This window comes from Perna viridis, chromosome 4 (genome assembly GCF_037379345.1).
Source record: "Perna viridis isolate PV_CMFRI_1.1 ecotype Kerala chromosome 4, ASM3737934v1, whole genome shotgun sequence".
In the NCBI taxonomy this organism is placed as follows: domain Eukaryota; kingdom Metazoa; phylum Mollusca; class Bivalvia; order Mytilida; family Mytilidae; genus Perna; species Perna viridis.
Window position 1 is genome coordinate 24,433,831 of NC_142448.1, and position 23,000 is coordinate 24,456,830.

At 31.4% G+C, this 23,000-nt stretch overlaps 1 protein-coding gene and 1 long non-coding RNA gene across 3 annotated transcripts in view; both read left to right on the top strand.

Annotated features, from left to right (window-relative positions):
- Positions 1 to 16,795, top strand: part of LOC148619423 (guanylate cyclase 32E-like) — a 45,251-nt gene extending 28,456 nt beyond the window's left edge. For both annotated transcript variants that reach the window (XM_088579297.1, XM_088579298.1), the window contains exons 8-21: positions 2,117 to 2,222; positions 2,401 to 2,479; positions 2,949 to 3,069; positions 3,601 to 3,774; positions 7,064 to 7,168; positions 8,377 to 8,448; positions 9,616 to 9,778; positions 11,843 to 11,992; positions 12,318 to 12,498; positions 13,106 to 13,246; positions 14,349 to 14,472; positions 15,235 to 15,577; positions 15,818 to 15,909; positions 16,191 to 16,795. In XM_088579297.1, coding sequence (XP_088435423.1) covers positions 2,117 to 2,222; positions 2,401 to 2,479; positions 2,949 to 3,069; positions 3,601 to 3,774; positions 7,064 to 7,168; positions 8,377 to 8,448; positions 9,616 to 9,778; positions 11,843 to 11,992; positions 12,318 to 12,498; positions 13,106 to 13,246; positions 14,349 to 14,472; positions 15,235 to 15,577; positions 15,818 to 15,909; positions 16,191 to 16,649 — 2,310 coding nt within the window. In that variant the 3' untranslated portion in view covers positions 16,650 to 16,795. The remainder of the gene's footprint in view (positions 1 to 2,116; positions 2,223 to 2,400; positions 2,480 to 2,948; positions 3,070 to 3,600; positions 3,775 to 7,063; positions 7,169 to 8,376; positions 8,449 to 9,615; positions 9,779 to 11,842; positions 11,993 to 12,317; positions 12,499 to 13,105; positions 13,247 to 14,348; positions 14,473 to 15,234; positions 15,578 to 15,817; positions 15,910 to 16,190) is intronic.
- Positions 5,088 to 6,280, top strand: LOC148619424 (uncharacterized). The gene is made up of 3 exons (XR_015921597.1): positions 5,088 to 5,221; positions 5,649 to 5,774; positions 6,141 to 6,280. It is a non-coding gene; the product is annotated as an uncharacterized LOC148619424 (long non-coding RNA).
- Positions 16,796 to 23,000: the final 6,205 nt, after the last annotated feature.

A 23,000-nucleotide genomic window follows, 5' to 3' on the forward strand; every position in this document is an offset into this window, starting at 1 on the left:
AGGACTGAAAAATTACCAACGTTGACTGTACTCGTTACACTGCTCCATCGGATCAAATTGATACAGGGAAGATATGTAAACGTATAGAAATGTCTGAAAACTTACCAACAATGTTAGAACTGTAAAATTCGCGATGCAAATTTTTGGCTGTTCCCTCCGAGGGACTTGAACTCGTACCGCTGTGACATTTTAGATCTTAATTCTGTCAAATTCCTTTTTTAATCAAAATTTGGTCACACATATATTATTTGGATAGTCGTCGGTTTTGCTCCATTTTGTGAGAGTAATCAAGGAATCTAGCGGTCGTCATCAAAAGAATTTATTCCAGGGGCAAAGACCAGGCATAGAAAACAGACATATACAACAAAGAACATAAAGTAACTAAAATAATATATACAAAGACCCAAAAGCAAAAGCGCAATTCAGACTCCACTAAAAACTGGGAGCGTGGACCAGGTGCACCGGTAGGGTAAGCGTCTTCTGATTTACTAGAAACACCCGCCGAGTTGCTCAGGTTTGCATTATTCTGAAGTCACGCTTTGAATGCTTTTAAAAAAAGTCATTAAATCAATGCGATTTCTTTTTTTTTCTCTTTTCCAACTTTAATGATTGTAAAATCCGAAAAGAATCAATTAAATTCCTTAGATAATAATTACTTTTAAAGATAAAGTTTTCTTCCGAAGGTAATATTTGTTTGTTTTACATTCATGTACTCAAATTTGCTTGACTTATCCCGTCTGGTCTTTTCATCTATTGCACAAGTATTGTATAATACTTTATATACGCACGAGTGTGAATATTTTGTATACCTTTATAAAAAAGAGAGGGCTTACATAGTGTTTGTCTGCTGCCTAATCCCTTTCACTTTATGTTGAATGATTCAACAATATTTTGCGAATGCATTAGAAATGTACAATTGATTTACGCTTTTCGTCCCGTCATTGCCGTTTCAATTCGGTTTGTTTACTTAAATGTTTTATTTCCTGTATTTCTCTAGATCTTAATTTTTGCAGCATGTGTTAATAAAAGTGAATGTTTCAGTTCCAAACGTTTTGGCGCACTCTAATTAAATGATTAGATGATAATGTGAATATTGGTTTGCAGTTGTACCTTAATGAGTTATGAAAACGTTTGATTGATGTCTTATCAAATGAAAACGTTAAGAATAAGAAAGTTTTGACATTTCAGTATGAATTGATGGGAACAATTTCCTAGACAAAAAACTTGACAACCATCTGACGGGGTTGATTAAAACATCATGTAGAAGCCTCACTGGAATGGGTATTTTAAGGAAAAAAACTCACTAAAGGAAATCAGCACAAGCTAAATTTTCATTGTGCTTTGTCAGAGTATTAAAACCAGTTCAACCAAACACACTCAAATCCTTATTTCTCCAAGCAGTCTAGAAAATTAATTTGTGTTAAATTGAATGGTACCGTATATCTTCCAAATAATGAAATATTTTTTTTCTTATTCTGGTTATTTTTTTCTAATAAAATATTGAACCAAAATTCCAATATATGGCGATGAAATGGGATTAATTTCAACAGCTTATTTTCTGTTGATGCGATTATTATCTAATTTCTTATTCCTGGAAATCCTACAAAAGTACAAATAGAGAACATTTGTTCATTACAACATATTTTGTTAAATTTTGCAGTATGATGCTTAACTTTAATCTTTTGTATGTAAACATATCTGTTATTGTCAAAAATCTTTATCATCAAATCATTTTTTTAAAAGTTCCATAAATGTAGGTGTGTTTTCGCTTTAACCATTTTATCAAGTACAAAATATTGTCGAGCGTCGTTGGTGCTTAGTTACAGACAAAATTTGCAAATGAACCCCGGATAAAATAAATCAGTTTAAATCTCGATCTGGAAAGCAAACGAAAACTATGTTAACGAGTTTTTTGTATTCATTAAAGTAACGGACCATCCTCTTACACCACTTATTAATAACTTTATTTGTAAGACACGATTTTGTTGTTTATAGATTTGCAAAGCTAGAACGATAAGAATAAGCAATAACATGCTTCTTGTTAGTCAATTAAAATAATATTTTCCTTGGTTAAAAGTAGGTTATTTTAAAAGTTGTAGCTTTGTCGTCTTTTCAGACATTCACCTTTTATGAGAACGAGAAGATTGATTGGCCGAGTGGTAGTATCCCTATTGATGAACCGGCGTGCGGCTACAGGGGACAAAAATGTATCAAACCTATCAGTACGTAGTGGTGTTATCAAAATCCATTATCTGTACAGACATTAAAATCAGTAATCTTATGTGTGTAATATATTTCATTGATTTTTTGCGATGTTTAAATATTGATTACTTGAACATACAAACAAAGCATGCGTTAACATATTTTTGTTGGCTTATTTCATTTTTTCTGACATTGTAGCCTATACATCAGAGATCATTTTTGGTGTTGCTGGTGGTGTGTGTCTCATTGCATTCATCGTTGCTGTTTTGATATATAGGTAATCATTTTTAAAGAACAAAATTACTTCAATGCTTTATTAGTTAATTTATACCAATGAAGGTCTGGGGAATACAAGAACCTCAGTACTGTCTCTTCACACCTTGACCCTTTGTATTTCCTCTCATCTTTTGTGTATATAAATCTTAATCTGCCCAACATATTTGTATAGGAAGAGTAAGCGCAATGCAGCACTGACCTTGAAAGATAATACATTTGTAAGTGTTGAAGACATTTTTGTTTTTTGCAAAGAAAAACGATCAAATTTCAATGTTTAACATGATGCAAGTCCTTCTTTCTGTGAATTCTTAGTGTTTCACATGTTTTCTGTTAACTATTTTTATTTCCTTTGTTTTAATAGAAATAATGTTCTTGTAAATAATTTTTCATTCCAATATTGATAGCTGTGTATACACTATTATATTTTCCCCGAAAAACACACATAAAAAGGTTAAATGATTAAATTGTAGAAACTGGAGATATGAACAAGATCTTGCAAGTCTACTGTGGAAATTGGAAAACAAGGATATTGTCTTACAGAGTCATTGTGGGCTACCAAAGTCGGTGTTGGCAAAGGGTAATATCGCATGGGTAAGGATGTGTTTAACATCATTTTTTGCATGTACTTAAAGCTCAAAACTATCAGACAAAGTTACAATATGGAGTTAAAAATATAAGACTACAGCGAAATATGACTGTGTCTATCAGACAGTATTATATCCAACTGTATTCAAATTAATACATACAATAATATATATTTATTCTTCATATGGTTTCAATATAAGGTTTTGTACAACGAACAATAGTACAAATCTTTGTCATGTATAACTTTTTTTTTATAATTTTCATCGTGCTTGTTGATTGTCCTTATCAGGAAAGACCTGATATTAATTATCTGAAAGGTAGTTTAATTGTAATAATACAAAGGCAATGAATACTGATTGATAGCTTCTTCTTTCTCACCTTATTTTCGAGGTATAAATACAGTTTTAATTTACACAGAACAATATTGTGAAAGGACACTACAAATCCAAGAACAGAAATAAAACAAATGGCTGTATGTAAATAAAACTATATATTCCTTCCAATATCATTAATAACCAGCATATCTTGTAATTTAAGAGAGGACCGTTGGTAAGAGCTGCTAGCCAGCTTTCCCTGGGTTCACAAATTGAGGCTGATCATCGACATTTCTTTACATGCGTTGGAACTTACAAAGGAACTATTGTTGCTGTCAAGATGGTCAACAAGAAAAGTGTAGAAATAACCAGAGAAATACAAAAGGAATTAAAAGTTGTGAGTTGATATTTTAAAGAAGAGAAACTCATTGCAATCACCATTTGAAGAATCTTAATCTTAGTTAATCGATATTTAGCTCGATTACACAACAATTTGCTTTGGATAAGACGTTGGAATTCCGTTGCTTCTAAATATGTTTAATTACGATATTGATGTCTTTTATTCCCAGTTTCTACTATGAATTGACACCATATTATATTAATTCAAAGTTGCATCTTGCTTTCATCTTGGTTGTTTTGTAAACAAACTTAAGCAGTCGTTTTTGGTCGATAATTTAACAAAAAACCACTTAAATATCAAGGTTGCTTTTAATAGTGACATTTGTTTGTCGAATGCTCCGGAAATGGTGAATGATGATAACGATCCTTAATCGGACAAATTGAGAAAATTTATGTACACCTCATCGTTTATTTATTCCACATCCACATGAAACACGAGTCACATGGTTTGCAAGGACAAAGTTAATGATACGCAATTTCAATCAAATTGGATTCAATTATTCAACAGTACATGTATTTACATGTAATTAAGTACCAGAAGCATAAATCTGGTCAAAACATAGAAAGAATGATAACAAACATACCAGTCTGAAAGAAAAAAATCTGATGGAATGCAAAAATAGATAATTGGTTTGCATAGAAAATTTCTATTGAGACAATCTATAGGTGATGTTAAAATAAATGTTAGAAATATTTTCAGTGGTGTACAATAAGATGTATAAGTACATATTGCAAATCAAAACACACTTGACTCTCTCTTTGCATGCAGAAGAGTGTCAACAAATTAGTTTTATAAGCCACGCTAATCGTTGTAAAACACACTTCAATCATGGTTTATAATAAAGCAATCAGTTTTCCGACTAATTAGTTGACTTCAAGAAATCAGGGTTAATTAACCTTGAAGTCCTATGGAGGCGACTAATTGATTATCTCTAGTTATTCCAGGTTTCGATACATCCGAGTTAAAATTATATTGATGTAAGGGGAGTTTTGCTGGGACTTTGTAATTAGTTGTAATTAGTTCGAGTTATCCGAAATTTCGACTATTCCGAGTTCGACACATCGAGGTTCGACTGTATGTAGTTCCGACGTGATTGTATGAACTCTTAACTCATACGCACATCATATATTACACGAAGCCTCGCTTCGTCCAATTGGTCAAGACATCAGCGTTATAACACTATACCGGTATATTATCAACAAAGTCAAATGTTGTTTGAGGACAAAAAGCCCCGTTCCTCGATGGGAAAGCCTAAAATCATATTAATTTAATCAATTTTGAATTTGTCGTAGAATTTTACTTTCGTTTTCTGGGCATACTCATATTATACTTCCGTTTCCGCTTCGTTCAAAGTTCAAAAGAAGTAAACAAAGGAGAGCGAATGAAAAGTGATATAATATAATAAACAACGAATGGATACTTTTTGAGGTTTTGTATTATGTTGGTAAGTTATTCATATATCGTAATATTGTTTATTTTATCAGACTTTAACGTTGAAAAAAGAAAGAATAATAATACTTTCACAAACGTAAAAACATTGGAAAATTTTGTGCATACTGTTGGTGTTGTGTTTACAAAATGCCATTAAAGGTGAAACTATAATTTTTATCTTTATTGCTTCTAATGTTTAAAATTATATACCTCTTATTTTTAATTTTCGTTTCGTCTAAAGTAAAGAATATGTCAGAATGGAACGTTGTTCAAGTTATGTTGCCTTCTTTTGAAGTATGCATATAAACTTGAAGTAATGAGTCGACGGAATATTCATGTACACAAAAATGCTTCAACACAAGCATAAAAAAGGTTTTTTTCAGAACTTTAGTATACCTAAGAAGGATGTAATATTATATACTTTTGCCTTTCAATTTTAGATACAATGACAAGTTGTACATGTGTACACATGCACGAATCCGTAGTACTTGTGGCTTTCAAAGTAGAACACAGTTGAGAAGTTAATAATACTTGACAGATCTAATCAAATACCTTCAAACTAAATTGTAAGTAAACAATTATCTATGAATCATTTTAAAAACTTCTAAATTTTAACAATGTCATCATCATATATATACATGTGTACATTGGTAACTTAAGCGGTATACGTGACGCAGGTTACATAAAAAGCTCCTGGAATAATTAACAATAATACCGTATAACGCTATTGATATTCGTAATAAAATGAAAATAGCATGGAAACAGGTCTTAAACAACATAAAACGTACTTGCTATAATTCTTTTTCTTTCTGGTTGGAAAATTGTGTATTATGATAGGAAAGAATGTATGTATTGTGTATGGTTTAACGTATGCACTATATAAAAGTGTTAATTTCAGAAAAAAAATAAATATTAACTTTATCTCATTTCAGTGATGCAGGAAGCCAGTATCATCAAAATTGAAAACTTGTTATTTTACAGCTAGAAGAAGTAATATACATGTACTGTTGAAATCCAACAGTGAAAAATAGCCCTAGTCTAAAATAAGCTTGATCCAACATGAGAACTTGTTATTCAGATCCATGATATTTGACAGGACAGATTTTAATATGGTAATACACAAACTTGCTAAATAATAAAACAGTCAAAATAAAATTTAAATTTCAGATATCAAATCAGATGTCAGTTCATTCTTTACAGACTAATATAAACTTTTAAAACTTTCTGCTTCAAGTTAATGTACTTAATGTTTTTTTTTTAAAGTGTAATTGTTTTTCATATTGTTTATATTGTTACAAAACTCAGAATAACTTTTTGGGTAAATATTAAATAGTAGTAAGTTTGTATATATGTATGGTTCAAATGAAATTCTGTTATTGATGTACCCTTGAGAGTGAATAGACATTAAATAAAATATAGAAATAAAGTTATTGTTGTCATTATTCACTTTACTTTTTTGCCTTTTTATGTGAGTGATTTTAGGGGCATACAAAAATGGTTATGTCTTGTGTTAATACAGTACATACATCAAATTGCATTGATTTATCGAATGTTCCCTTGGCAAAAAAACTCGATAACTTACACTGTGTAGTAAGTTTGGTTATTTTACTGTCAGACTGTCTCCCTCCAAATGGCACAACACGAATAGAAAACCGCCGGACACAAATTTAAATGATACCTTGAAAATACGTCTTGAAAGTGAAGTTGAGAAGACGTCAATACACTTTACATATTAGACCAAATATAGACATCAATCTAACTTCAGATATTGACGTCTTTTCAACCTCAATATAACCAGTTTTGCTCGCTGGATATTTCACGACACATTCGTTTTTTTTTTCTTGTTTAACTTCAGATGAGAGAATTGCGTCATGATAATTTAAATCCTTTCCTTGGAGCCTGTATTGACAGTCCAGTAATTATGGTTGTTACTGCTTACTGCTCAAAGGGCAGTTTACAGGTATGAGGAGTTACGTTCGTATCTTCAGTAGATATGTTAAAAACTCGCATAAATAACAGAACGAAATTACTTTTTTTGCCTTGCATTTCTAATTAAATGCTAGTCCGTATTAAATTTAGAGTCTGCAAATAGTAGAAGTGCTTCATGCATTTCCTAACCCCACCAAACAAACGATGCTATTTTGGTAAATATATATATATTATATCATGACATAACGAAAGTACTTTCTGTATTTCTGTATTCAGATCTGTATTTGTTAGCCTACCCTACCGGTGCACCTGGTCCATGCTCCCAGTTTTTAGTGGAGCCCGAGTTGCTCATTTACTTCTGTTACTTTGTATGTTTCATTATGTTATATATGTTCCTTTCTGTGTTTGTCTGTTTTCCATGTCTGGTCTTTGTCCCTGTATTACATTCTTCTGATTTCCACTAGAATCTTGTTTCCCTTGATTACTCTTTGTGATACAAGGAAATCTCAAATGAGTAAAACATGAACAAGTCTGTTTCAGATTGAGAAATCAGTCTTAAAGCAGTACTTTGTCTCATTTTTATTTTCTTCTTTATCAATACTTTTAATATACACATTAAGTAGGGTATTTTTTCGAACGACTTTCTGTGTATTTTCTTTCCATTTGTCTCGTTGCCAATAAAGACTTGTCATAACAATAATTTCCTGGGCACAATAAAGTAACATTCTTTTTATTTTATTTTATTTTATTTCGTTGTTTTTTTATCATATGCTTGTAAATTCACTAACAATAGTTTTAGGCGTTTTGTTTTGCCAAAATTTTAACTTACTACTTGAATTTTTTTTTTTATTTCAAAGATGATTATTGGTAGTTTTTTATCCAAAAATATAGAGCTCAAGCTATTAACAAAAAAATCGTCAGGAGTTGTGATGGTAAAAAAGGTTAATATCAAAGAGTTCGACAATGCGCTCTACATGTCTATTTTCTACATAAAAATGTGTAAATGAAATAAGCTATTTTAACACAATTCGCCTAAATGTTCTAATTTTTCTTTATTCTCATCTATATCGTTAGTGCACCACATGTATTGACAGTAGTGAAACTTTGTTCTTAACGAAGGCTCATTTTCAATTAGTGAATTATGCTATTTTAAATTTATTTGAAACACTTTTTAATTTTTTGGGACTAATTTATATATCGGTATATCATATATACAGTTACATGTATCTGTTATTTCAGGATGTGTTAGAGAATGATGATATTCAACTTGATTCTATGTTTATAGCATCTATTGTATTTGATATTCTACGGGTATGTTGTGTAGCTATAATTAGAAGAGATATATAAGAATATCTTTTATCTAATACTTGCATGTACGAGTATATGTATGGAACTGTAATGCTTTATCGTCCTTAGAAATTTAAATACTGTTTCTACTTCTTTAAGTTAATTTACTGTATGCACTTTTGAGAGGAGTTGAATTGTATTTACATAGGCATTGATTTATCACTTTTTTATTTTTTTTAAACCGTTTCTCGTATTGCAAATGTTCAGGACTCATAAAACGGAAAAGTAAAATTGATTCATTTCAAACACGTAAGCCAAACGAAGTTCCTTCTTCAAACTTTTATACTCCTTTATAATACTAGCATAATTCTGAAATGCAGAGTACTATTATCGTTGCTTACCTACCATGTGTGATTTTAAATAAGTAAGAAGTAAATAGAATTTCTTAAAATGACTTCATGAACAACCATTAAATTTTGTAAACGTGATTCTCTCTTTAGTGCAGAAAGAACAATTTAATAATTTGAACGGAACAAGTGAAGTGAAAAGAAGTTAATTTATAACCCCTCATGGAATGTCTAGATTTGTTAATTTGGATCTAAAGATTTTTCAACCGATTTATATTTTTTTTCAATTTCATTACGAGACCATTAATTTCACGGCATGTTGACATCACATATAACAGCAGTTCCGATTTCTGTAAAGAATAAAATCATTTGATAACCTTTTCAATGGATTTGTTTAAAATTGTATAAAAATGCAAAATCTAAAAAAGGAAATACAATCAACAGGAACAAGATTTGCAACAACCATCAAAAAGTTTTAATTAAATACGCCTTGTACAAGGCTTTCTTGTCACGTATTATATATTTATATTAAGTTACTGCATTATTGATACCACTGCTGCACACTTTGTAGCATTATATTTTGGTTTGCTTGAATAAAATATGATCTGGTCGCGTTTTTTTGAATGGATAGAAGTACTACTACTTAAATCTTATTCTACAGAGTGAATTACTTATCTTGTTTGGTTGGGGCGGAAGATTCTAAATGTACACTTATATCGATCGGTCTTATTCCTTAACAAGACTTATAACATTAGAATAAAGGTGTCTATTATTTATGATTCTACCATGATATAAAAGATTAAAAGAAAAAAAAAAACAATTAATTCTACATATTTTTATCTAGGGTTTAATTTATCTACACGATACAGAAATAAAATCACATGGAAGGCTTAAATCATCAAATTGTTTGGTCGACAGTCGTTGGGTTGTGAAGATCTCTGATTTTGGAATGTCTGAGTTCCTCAACGGTGCTATAGAAGAGTTGGAACACTATGCCTATTGTAGAAGTAAGAATATCAGTTAATATAGCACAATTCGTGGAAACAATTACCGATACTTTCTGAATATATATTCACATTCCTATACAATATGAGCATATTACGTGTAACAAAATAAATTGGTATAATTACATTGGTTATGAAAGCTTATAGGTATGAAGTGTTAAAGATGCCTCGTCAAATTTCGTGTCGGGTATCAACAAACTTAATAACATTAGACGCATTTGTGTCAATAGTTTTTTTTTTTCATTTTTACGGAAAGCAAGCCATTTTAGCACATTTTTCAAAATGACATAAGCCACTAACACACAACAACCTAGTTAGCAGTTTTATTTGGGAAATGAATAACAATAAACATTTTTCTTGGAAATTTCAAATTTTCACTTCATTGTACTGGAAATAAGTTATTTTAAAGTATTCAAGTACTTTTCACGGCTGGAATAAATTGAATATTTGATTTGGAGTCTAATTCTGTCCATAGCTCCAATCTGAAAGTAAAGCAGTAAAGTAACTTCCTTTCGTTTAAAATCTAAAAAAAACGAATCAAATTCGGAAATCTGAAAAAAGTCTATAATTATGTATTTTAGTTTTAAAAGAGATATGTATGTTTTGAACTTACGTAATACCTCCTTATTTCTCCACGGCACGGTTTTAAACAGAAAAAGGTTAAATACGAAGAAAAAATAAATACAAATTTCTCATTGAAATCAGTTGAAAAATTATCTAAATCGAGACAGATAGGTCAGCGAAGAAAAGTACATAAATTTTCAAATTTTCCAATAAGTCACTGAAAAAAATATTTGTGGCAGCTTTGAAATAGATTTGAACACTTTCAGTTTGGAATTTCTAAAGCAGCACCTTCCAAACTATACAAAGTTAGTATTAGCGGTCTGAGTTATATGATTACAATATCATTTTCAAGCGCAAGTTTGTTAATTAGGTTCTTCTCAAGATAAAAAAAATTGTGTTTCAAAAAAAAAAAAAAAATAAATAGAATGCATGAAAAATAGAGCTCATGTCATTTATCATAATTCAATCATTAATGTCTGTAGTCCAATTGGCAATCGACTACACAGTCTTACCAAACAGACGTTGTAGTTAAATAAGTTTTAATTCGACACTGACTCTGATATGCATCTGTTTATATTCGATTTATAATTTATAATATAACACATTTCTTTTATGATTGCATTTCTTAGTTTCAATTACGTTTATGTCTTATCATGCAAAATTGGTCAATATATTTAAAACAGTAACGCATTTGAGAGAATCTCTCACAGCACTACCATATTATACATTCCATGAGCAAATATTCATTTTTTGCGTTTTAGATACTACGTTTTTTAATTGTGAAAAAAAATGAAGGCAATACTGTTTGGTTTGTTGAACAATAAGGTCAATACCAAACAGGAAGCTGATCAAGACGACGTGTAGAATATTAAATTTATTGTTAATACTAATTCAGGGCGTCATAGTCTAGGTAAGCAAAAATAACCAACTCATTACTCTTTTCTAAACTTTTAGACTCTCTTGAGAACTTTTTTAAAGACGGTTTTAATTCGAATCTATAGTGAAGCTAAACTTGCTATTACTATCTTGCCGTGTGTCTATATATATTCAATTAAGGGAAATTGACAGATGATCAGTTTCAAACGCAATTACTTGTCAATAGTCCAACCCTGTAATTTAGAGAGTACATGACTTAATATACTAACATTAATTTCTGTTTAGTGCTTAAGGTGGAAGTTTATCAATATCGTCTTTTAGGCAGTAAAAAAATCTGTACTATTTTAATTATGCCAAAAACTGGAATTTGAATAAAATGCAACAATATTTGCTAAAAAACTTGTTTTGCTTCCGAATATAAAAAAAACATCAAATCTTCTTTTATGTATTTCAAAGCTACATAGGTATTTTGTTTTACAATTAATGTATTGTATTGTTTTTCTCATTTTGTGTAAATTCGAAATAATTTTATTCCTACATGGTAATCACAAATTGTATTTTATAGCAAACAATTTCCGATCTCCAATTGTCTTAAGAAACAAATACAATTTTAATTTATTTTCCCAGATTTGCTATGGTGTGCCCCAGAATTGCTTCGAATGAAAAATCGACCTCGCTGTGGTACCCAAGAGGGTGACATTTACTCTTTTGCTATCATTTTGTATGAAATACATGGTAGAAAGGGTCCATACGGCGATACCGATCTTCCCCCACAAGGTTTGTATTTGTTTTAGGTGGTTGATTACACGAAATAATAAAATATAGTAAACTTCATCTTTATTCTTTATATTTGATTTCGTAGCACTACCTTCTTTAAGTAATTAAATGTAGGAATGAGAGCAAAGCATGTCTTTTCAAAAAAAAATAATAAAAATAAATAAAAAAACCATTTGACGAAATGACTTGTTGTATATATAAAACAATTACTAAAGATATCAGACGTCAAATTAAGGAATGAATAAAAACACATGACACTGATCCGAAATAAAAAAAAATCAAGAGAAATATCTAAACTTAAAATTGTTTTCATTTAATTCAACAGATATTATTGACAAAATAATGGCTAATATAGAAGGCATCCCATTCCGTCCAAGGTTAGCGGAACTTGATACGACTCCTCGATTTGTTACGGAAGTAATTAAAGATTGTTGGGATGAAATCCCGGAACGGAGACCGGATCTTAAGACTATACGTACAAGACTCAAATCATTACAGAAAGGAATGTATGTCATTTTTTTATCTTAATAAATCATTTACAACGAGGTAATTTTGAAGTATTTTTTAGATTGATATAGCTAGTTGTATATTTACTTGGAAAAGTCTTTGAGTTTTCATGTTAATAATACATATATATCCGAAAAAATGCCAATAGTCTTAGAACTGTCAACTTAGCGATTCAATTTTTGGTCGTTCCCTCCGTGGAACTCGAAATCGCACCGCTGTGACATCTATGGCAACACTGCCGACAAAAAGTATGGTATATTTTAATATAGCCTAGCTGGCCCAGTGGTCTAAGGCGCTGAATTTGTGCAGGCGTTGTTGCTATAGATGTCACAGCCTAACGACAGTTCTAAAATCATTGGCATTTTTCAGACCCTTATATGCTTACGTTATTTTCCCTGTATCAATTTGATCCGATGGAGAAGTGAAGCGAATAAAGATGTCATATTTTGATACATATATTTAAATTCAAGTTGATAGATTATCAAGTTTCAGTTTTTTGTTACATAATCAGACTGTATAATAGGTGCAAAAGTACGTAACATAACATTTTCGTATAACGCGATTCGATGATTTATCACAAGAATGTTATTTTTGGTATTTTTGCAGGAAACCAAATATCTTTGACAATATGATGTCGATAATGGAAAAATACGCAAGCAATTTAGAAGCACTTGTTGAAGAAAGAACAGATTTACTTATAGAGGAAAAGAAGAAAACAGAAGAACTCTTGCATCAAATGCTTCCAAAGTAAAATCAAATAGTTATATAAGTTGTAATATTGATAATATCTTTTTGCACCTAGTAAGCTGTTTATGTAGCTCTGAAAGTGGGACTGGAATTAAGCAAGTAATGCGTAGTAGTGCTGTGTTTGCTACAGGTGACAAGTTTTAAGTGAAGTGTTTTGTATTTGTCAGATATCTTTTAACTGACCGATACAAAACACTTTTTGTTCCATAATTGCACATGACCTGAAGGTCTTGACCAATCACCTTGGTCATAAATGCATCAAGTATTAACATTTTGAGTAAAAAATGCTCATTAAGCATGCATGCTGATACCAAATCAGACATTTATCATGTTGAACGGAAAATATTTTTATACATCATCATGATGGAAGCACAATACCTTATTCAATGAGTTATATGAACAATATATGTAAACTTAAAAGTAAAAATCACATGTTAATAGCTTCCCATGATATGGGCAGCTGTCATAAACATTTTGTATTTGTTAAAAAGTAATCAAGGGAACCAAGATTCTAGCGGAAATCAAACGAATGTAATCCAGGGACAAAGACCATACATGGAAAACAGACAAACACAACAAAGAACATAAAGTAACTAATGTAATACTTGCAAAGAAACAAACGTAAACTCGGAATCCACTAAAAACTGGGAACATGGACCAGGTGCACCGGTAAGGTAAGCGTCCTCTATTTTTTTTAGAAACCCGCCGAGTTGCTCATGAAAAGTCAAGTCCGGGGTAGACGAAAGAGGTAAGGAAAATTATGACACGTTGAATAAATCAGTTTTCGTAGTGCAGATGGTTACACCGTAACGATCCACGAGTTTATGATGACGACCATAAAAGTTCCGCAGTGATGACTTCAGTCTTATGGCAACATAACCCTGTTCTAGAATCTTAATTGTAAGCAGTCTAGCGCGATAAAAAAAGTCTGCATAGTAACTGCAAGCTTTGGCATGACGATACGAAAACTCCATACGTAGGTGCTGATGGGATGTATGGATTCTTGTGGACTTCTTTACCCACTCTTTCAAACAAATAGAAGAATAAATATTACAAATTTATTTGTGAATTTTTTACTACAGTAATTTCATTATATTTCTAGAGTGGTTGCTGAACAGTTAAAAAGAGGCAAGGAAGTAGAAGCCGAGTCATTTGATTCCGTAACAATTTACTTCAGTGATATTTGTGGATTTACAGCTATGTCGTCAGAGAGTACCCCTCTTCAGGTACTTAAAATTTTTGAGCAACACTTCACATGTAGCTTATGATCGTTACATGTTTTTTTCACACACGTTTTACAGTATGTCCTTAAAGGGAGTTTCCTATATAATTGGGATTGCATTTTTATATGAATAAGTTTTTTTTTAAATACATATAATGTGCCAATGATTCTTTGTAATCTGGTTCTCAATAAAGGTAGAATTGGGTGATTCTCTCCGTTTTGCGTTGTAACAAAATATCATTATTGGTGTGTTGAATATTTTGTGGCCTACTTGTACATTAGGTTTTGCTAACTGCCTATCGTAATCATTTTTAATGCAAATTGATACTTATTTCGAATTTGATCACATGCATATATGGTTGCTTCATTTTTCAAAGCTGTTGAAAATGTGAATAAAGAATGACAACTCAAAAGATGAATAAACACTTTTTTGAAATAAATCCAATTCATTTAAGAGAAATGTGATTCGTCTAACAACGTGAAACACTTTTGCTACATAAAATGTTCACATTTTCTCATTGATGTACTAGCTATAGAATTCATCAATCTATCGTTACATGTTGTACTATTTAATTACAATAAACAATTCCTATCATATTTCATAAAAGAACAAATGTATGTACATTTTTCATTCTTTTTTTCTCGTCAGCTTCACAATACATTCATCACTTTCTTTAGATTTTAGTGTAGTTTTTTCAAGCAACGTTTTAAATGAGTTCAGCTTACCTAGTTGAAATAATCACTCCTGGTTTTAACTGTTTTGCAGGTTGTGTCTTTACTGAATGACTTGTATACATTATTCGACTCTATAATAGAGAGCTACGATGTTTATAAAGTGGAAACGATTGGGGATGCATATATGGTTGTTTCTGGACTTCCAAAGAGAAATGGCATTAACCATGCAGGGGAGATAGCATCAATGTCATTACACCTACTGAAAGGTATAAAACAATTTAAAATTAGACATCGACCTGACGATATGTTGAAACTCCGGATCGGAATTCACTCTGGATCGTGTGTTGCTGGAGTTGTTGGACTAAAAATGCCACGTTACTGTTTATTTGGTGACACAGTTAACACAACTTCCAGAATGGAATCAAATGGCGAACGTAAGATTAAAATTTAATGACAATCTACAGTTTTGATTGATTTGCAAACGTGTTTAATTGAATGTTTTAAAGAAAAGCAAGATATGTTCTACAAAATAAACGAGTGCTCAATTTCTTTATTTTTTTTTCGCTTGCTTAAACTCAAATTTAAAGAATTATATATCAATTTTCGTCAATAAGTTTTGATTTTTGAATATTAATTAATAAGTAATTATTTTATATAAATCTTATGTTTTACAGCTTTGAAAATTCATTGTTCGTCTCAATGTAAAAAATATCTCGACGATGTAGGTGGATATCACTTAGAGGAAAGAGGATTAGTTGCAATGAAGGTAATTTCCTATATACATGTAAAAACGTATTGCATTAGTATATTAAAATATCTTCCACATGAATTGTGTTCTTATTTAAGATTTTTAAATTCAAGTTGTATATTTGTAAATGAATGAGAATTGGAAAAAATAATGCAATGTATCCATAACTGCCAAACCAAATAATCGAATTTGCGCTTCACAGCATAAAAAAAGTGTCTTACGTCCATACAAATTAATTGATTTGCCCATATACTTAGCTGATTTATTTATTTTTTACTTATATGCTATTATGTTTTCAGGGCAAGGGTGAAGTCTTGACTTACTGGTTAACAGGTGAGGATAAAATGTGTCGATTAAAGCGTATTTCAAAATCTGAGCAAGGAAACAATGACTTCCAATGGGTTAATTATAGTAACAACAACTACCATTCGAGCACACCCAGTGATTACACCACCAACACACCCAAAGTTGAACCATTATCGTATAGCGAATGTGTGAATAACGATTTACGAAAAAATGGAATAGTGCCTTCAAGGACTAGAGCAAGCAGTCTGAAAACAAAGAGCATATGTGATACGTCATCTCCAATTATATCGTCAAAACGGGTTGATTTCTGTGATAATGACTTTGGATCTATTGATGCAGCCGACACAGTGGACAAATCATACGAATTATCCCCTTTGATCACGCCGTCGCAAAAATTATCTCCACAGTATGAGCATGCGCCATTGACGGTTAATATAATTGATGAACAATAATTATTATCTTTATACTTATTTTTGAACTAACAGTTTTTTTTCAAATGGTCCGACAATCCGAATATCTTACCATGTATATAGGACGTGTTGTCATTTCTGTATCCTTCATACGATAAAACACAAAAGTAAAGAGGTCTATCAAGCAGTTTGAGGTTACATCATTAATGCTTAAATTATATATAGAAATCTTACATGAATATCAACAAAGTATCGCATAAGTCATGTTAGTCTTAGTCATGTCATGTTAGCAAAATGTATACTTTAACTACTATAAACATATACATCGGCAAAAAAAATACCGTAGCGTCAGTAGTGGGATGATTCAGATACGTCAAAATCCAAAAAATAATGGAGAAACCAAACATACATTCCAATGAAAAAAATGATGTCACAGTATAAAATGTCTTAAAAGGGAGGATGAAAGGGTGTCACACACACACACACACACACACACACATTGTTGGTTACATGTATAATATGTTTAATTGTTCTAGTAAAAAATAGGTAGGCAGATACATGTGTAGGATTAAATTTCATTGTCATTTCTAAAAACTATTACATACATGCACTCGTTAATCTAAATAAAATAAAATAAAAAGGTCGAATTCCCTCTGGAAGTTTGTAGGGTCGGTACGTAAGGATTTTGTTTTGTTTTGTTTTATTTTTTTTTTTAATTTTGAAATGAAATAAGTGTGACACCAAACTGCAGAACCGGAATGTAATTAAAATCAAATCTGCACAGATTCAGCATGTAATACATACAGTATTTACAATACTTTGTCTTTCCATCTAGGATAAAAGAAATTATATATTTAGCTTTATTTTCTACTTTTTCTTCTTCTATTAGATAGGCGGCAGGCTTTTTAATTATTTTTGTTTCAAAACCACAAATAAAATAAACAAAACAAAACAACCAACAACTTTTGGGTAGGTGGTATGAGGCAGGGTCAATATGGTGACGGAAACTTAAATTTGTTTAGGCCTAAGAGGAGTTACGAAAACAGTTTGTAGTCAATTAACAATCCAAATATAAAACAAAACAAAAATAAAACAAAACAGAAATACAAACAACAACACCAAAATCTGTACAAATGACTGGCTTACCTCTTCTCATCCATTGAGCATTATGTTTACTTTAAGAATTGCTGAAAAAGTTTAAATTGTTTTACATCAACTAGGATTTATTATTTTCAATTTATCTAAACTTTACTAAACAATTTTTATTTGTTAAAGAGTAATCAAGGAAACAAAGATTCTAGCGGAAATCTAAAGAATATAATCCAAGGACACAGACCAGACACAGACCAGACATGGTAAACAGACAACCACAACGAAGAACATAAAATAACTAAAATAATACCTACAAAGAAACAAATGTAAAGGAGCAACTCGAACTCCATTTAAAGCTGGGAGCATGGACCAGGTGCACCGGTAGGGTAAGCAACCTCTGCTTTTATAGAAACTTCCGCCGAGTTGCTCATAAAATGTCAAGTCCGGGGTGGACGAAAGAGGAAAGGAAAACTATCAAATATACGTAACAAGTGAAGATCCTCACTTTGTGTAACCCGATGCATTATCTGTTAACTTTCGTCAGACTGAAATCGGGATCACATCGGTTCTAAGGTCAAAGATCAAATTAGAATTGACTATCGTCATGAGGGTTTTGTCCTCTGTTAATTTGGAAATCAAAATGGTTTAAATGTACGATACTAAGAAAAAATGCAAGTGCAATCAAGATTGATTTACTTTTCAACAATGTGAATGTTAATGGAAAGTATCATTTTGTACACAACAATAACAACACTGAAAATTTATTGAAAACCTGTGATACGAAGGTTAATGTAATGAACATGAAAAAAAAAGATAAGCTAAATATTCCATTAAGTACAGATCTGCATATAGAATACGTCGTGCAATCTATTCTGATAATCTAAATGTAGCCAGGAGTGTAAATACAGTATTATATTATAATCAAACCTTTAAAACAAAATAACAGAAATGATTTCTTTTACATAAGGTATAAAAAGTACAGTATTAAGTGTATACAGTATTGCTGACCTATTCCTTCACTCTTATTGATCGAAAAGAAAGAATATCGTTAATTAGATCCTTTAATATCAGTTTCCGCTATATAGACGACTTGTTATCTTTCAACAATCCTAATTTTTGGGATTTGAAACATTGCATCTACTCCAAAGACCTTGAGATAAAGGATACTACAAACACTGTGAAGTCAGCTTTATATCTTGACCTACACTTAGAAATCGATGGTAAAAGAAAACTATTGACCAAACTTTACGACAAACGTGACGAATTTTCATTCAGAATTGTCAACTTTCCTTTCATCTGTGGCAACATCCCTTCAGCACCTGCGTATGCTCATATCACAACTCAGACAATATGCCAGAACTTGCCGAAACAACGCAGACTTTTTGTATCGAGCTACAATTCTAACAAGTGGGCTTATGGATCAGTTTGTTTTGTTTGTTTGTTGGGGTTTAACGCCCAAGCAGCAATATTTCAGTTATATTCAGGCGACGAACATGAAGTGGATGATAAAATGAACACGAAATGATAATGAAATGAAAAATGGGATGGGACACAAGGATAATGGGGTCGACAAATTTTGATTGCCACTGGAAATAGGGAGAGGTGGGTAGGGTCGTGCAATTTAGCCTCCCGTGGTTCCTACTCCGGGAGAATACCACAGTAGGATTTTTTAACGTGTGAGAAAGGTGGCATCTTTCCCAACACTATGGTTTGCGGTCAGGTATTCCGTATTATAGCCTGATAACCCCAGCATGTAACACACCAGGGGATCAGGGTTATGTTGCTATAAGATTAATGTAATCACTACGGATGTTTGATGGTCGTCATCATAAACTTGTGAATCGTTACGGTGTATCCATCTGTACCATGGAAACTGTCATAGTTTATGTGTTTCTAGAAAAGCAGAGGACGCTTAACCTATCGGTGCACCTGGTCCATGTTCCCAGTTTTAAGTGGAGTGTGAGTTGCTTATTGGCTTTTGTTACTTTGTATATATGATTTTAGTTACTTATGTTCTTTGTTGTGTGTCTGTCTCTGTTTTCTATGTCTGGTCCTCGTCCCTGGATTCTTCCATTACAAAAACATTCACATTCGCATCCGTAATACAATGTCCAAAACCAAAAATAAAACTTCACGTATGATACACTATGTAATAATGGATACGAAGTTGTGTTTTGATTGTGTTAACCATTATTTCTCTCCCAAAAAATTACAAAAAAAAAGAAAGAAATTAGAATATCTGAATGCAGGTAAGCTTTCGGGCAATACTTTTTCAGAAACCGTTTTATTTACCCAGTTGTCAAGAGTGTAAATTTCAAAATTTACATTTCAGTTTCCACCATTTGTTGACTATTATCAGTTCTTATTTAGGCCGATTAAAGTTCTTAATGCTTCTTCTAATTTAAGAATAAACTTGTATATGTTAAAGTCCATTCAGAAACACAATTGTTAGTTCTTTTTAATTTCTTTTATGTATTTGTAACCAAGGAAATGCGGATCTTAAATGCATTTATATACAAAAGATATATGCATAGAAATGAGTTGCAACAGGAAAAAAATAAATGTCTATTCATTTTCCAAAAACTTACAATGATCATATGGTAGAAAATTTGAATCCAAGCTATTGGTTTTCATGAAAAGATTTTAAGGATATTTTGCATGAATATCAAAGGCAAACATTGAAATAAAAATGTCTCATCAAATTTCTGTCTTACATTTCATTTTACAGCAAAATGATCAAAATATTCTTAATGTGTTTGACGTATGCTATTAGCATTTTACGAGATTTTAATACTTTGATATTTTCTAGAGTTATCTTTCGTCAGTTGCAAATAATTTCCCCGACTAATACAATGAAGCAGCGAAAAGCGGTTACCAACATCTGATTAAAGTCATTCAAACATCGATCTTGTTAACAACTTTGCTATTTTCAAAGTAAAAGTTTGATTGTGTAAAAATAACTTGCTACTTTCGTGTTAGTGTGCACACAAGTTTCCATACATGTTTGACTTTGACCAGTTGTTTTCTTTCCAATGATTGATTGTTTTAACGTGATCTCCAAAGTGATGGTATACTTGTGATAGAGGTTGATTGCATTGAATACACATTACAAATCCATCCTGATATTCTCTTTTTTACCTCTGAACAAATGGAATGGCGTTGGTCCTCCTATACAGTTCTTGACAATTGATTATATTTGAACAGAAGTCGTGTATTACTATATGAATGCAATGGGTCTTGAAAATATAAAGTTTATTTGGAATCTCCTTTTCTAGAATTTAATATCATTAGGAAGGATATCAAAATTCTTTCTTATTTCAAATGCTGATAGTTTTGATGGTATTGCCATTCTTTCATATGTTCTGAGCTAGCTTCCAGTTACTGCAAGAATTCTTAAAAAAAGAGATCTCATTTTGTCTATAAGGTGTATGTTGAGGTATCACTTGGAGAGAATTTGATGTATGATTGAGTAAATTTAATCGTGTGTTTGTTCGTTGTTTCAGTTCCTTTTTACCTCACATTAAAGGGGATGGTTAAGGCTCATAAAACTAGTTTAACCCAACCGCAAATTTCATCCGCCTGTCTACAGCCAGGTGATGCTGGTCATTAGTTTGTCTGTGTCGTTATATTATTTTAACTAGTTTTTTTTAAGAGTGTTGTTCGGTTACGGTAAATTTCATTTCTTTTGTTTTCGGGGTCTTTTAAAGATGTGTTTACAATTGTTGAAGACCTTTTTGTAATATTTGAAAGTATTTACTGTTTTGTTTTTTAGAATATACGCTGGTGCATTTGTTACAGTTAACCATATTTCTTTTGAACATTTGTTTTTTAGATTATTTTCATCAAAGGCGCATAAAAACCAGTGCCTTAAGACAATTATCCCATAGGTCTATACAAAATTGCTTACGTCAATATATTTTCATTTAAGAGTAACTTACGTTTGGCATTATTCGTCACTAACTTGGGTTTGCCAACGCTGTCCTTAAGACATATTTTGCTTAATTAAATAGGTCGTTAGTTCCGAATGGTACATCTCGTTGAAGAAAAGGGAAGAGTGCGCTGTTGACCGACGCCAGATTCACAGTTTTTCTAACGCCGGTGTTTGTTATTTCACTGTAATTTCCGAAGAAAATAAGTGGGTTGCCTGAGTAAATTGCCTTGTATATGAATGACAATTTACATAATACATATAGCAATATGAGCATTCGGTGCTGCAATGATCAAGCTAAAGACAGTGCCTTGTATTCAGTTGTAAAAGTGTACCGTTTTCTCAATCATTCGTGAAAGGGAAATGTGGAAATATAGAATTTGTCTCATTTTTAGCTTTTTTGTTTTACATCAAAATGGTATGTCGTGGCCTTTAAATGCACATCGAGCACTCCTTTTGTCATCACTGAGTCTCCAGATTTCTCAAATTTCCCATAAATGCTCTCAAAGTTTGTTAACACGGACTATTCATATTACGCCGGGTTGCAACGACGGTTGCAACGGTATCAATATGATACCAAATTTAGGAACAAAAGATAAATTTAACAAATTTTAACTGTAAAAGTTTTATGTGCGATTTGTAAAATCAAAACAATATAATAAAATTGTGAGAATTCAAGAGACAATCAACTAAATAAAAAAGAAGCGTTTTGTCAATACTATTTTTTTTTAATTTTCGAAAACTTTGTAAAAACTAGGTTATGTTTTGTCTTAATATTTCATAGATGATTTTATTGACAAATAAAAGTTTTTATAATCAAATAATGCGGTTATGTTATGATCACAATACATGAAATTATATGTTTTGACTTATTTAAAAGAAGCAAGAAAAAGAAGTTATATATAGACATTGGGTAACCACAAATGAAACTAAACAAGCCTATACAAAATGCGTTTTGTCGTTCAAGGGTAATCAGGTAATCAGGTTTTTTTTTACTTTGGTACTATAATGGCCTGAATATGAATTCAATATATTACATACGGACAAATCAAAAGTTGATCTTAAAATCTATATCCTTACGTTCCCTTTGTTTTCTTACCAGAGTAAATCTTGCATTTGATTAAGTTAAAAATATTAAAGACTGAAATTATACTTTCTTCTGGTTCCAATAAAATTCATTTTTCTATTTCATTATATTAAAACAAGATTGATAAAAAAAAGTGTTGTCAACGCGCTTTTAGCAGATAATATAAAGTAATCGACAAATTCATATATTCATCAAACAAAATTAAAAAGACCGAGAACCCATAATCATCTATTATCAATTATTGATTGTCTAGAACAGCTGAAGCAAAACATATTTAATAAAGACG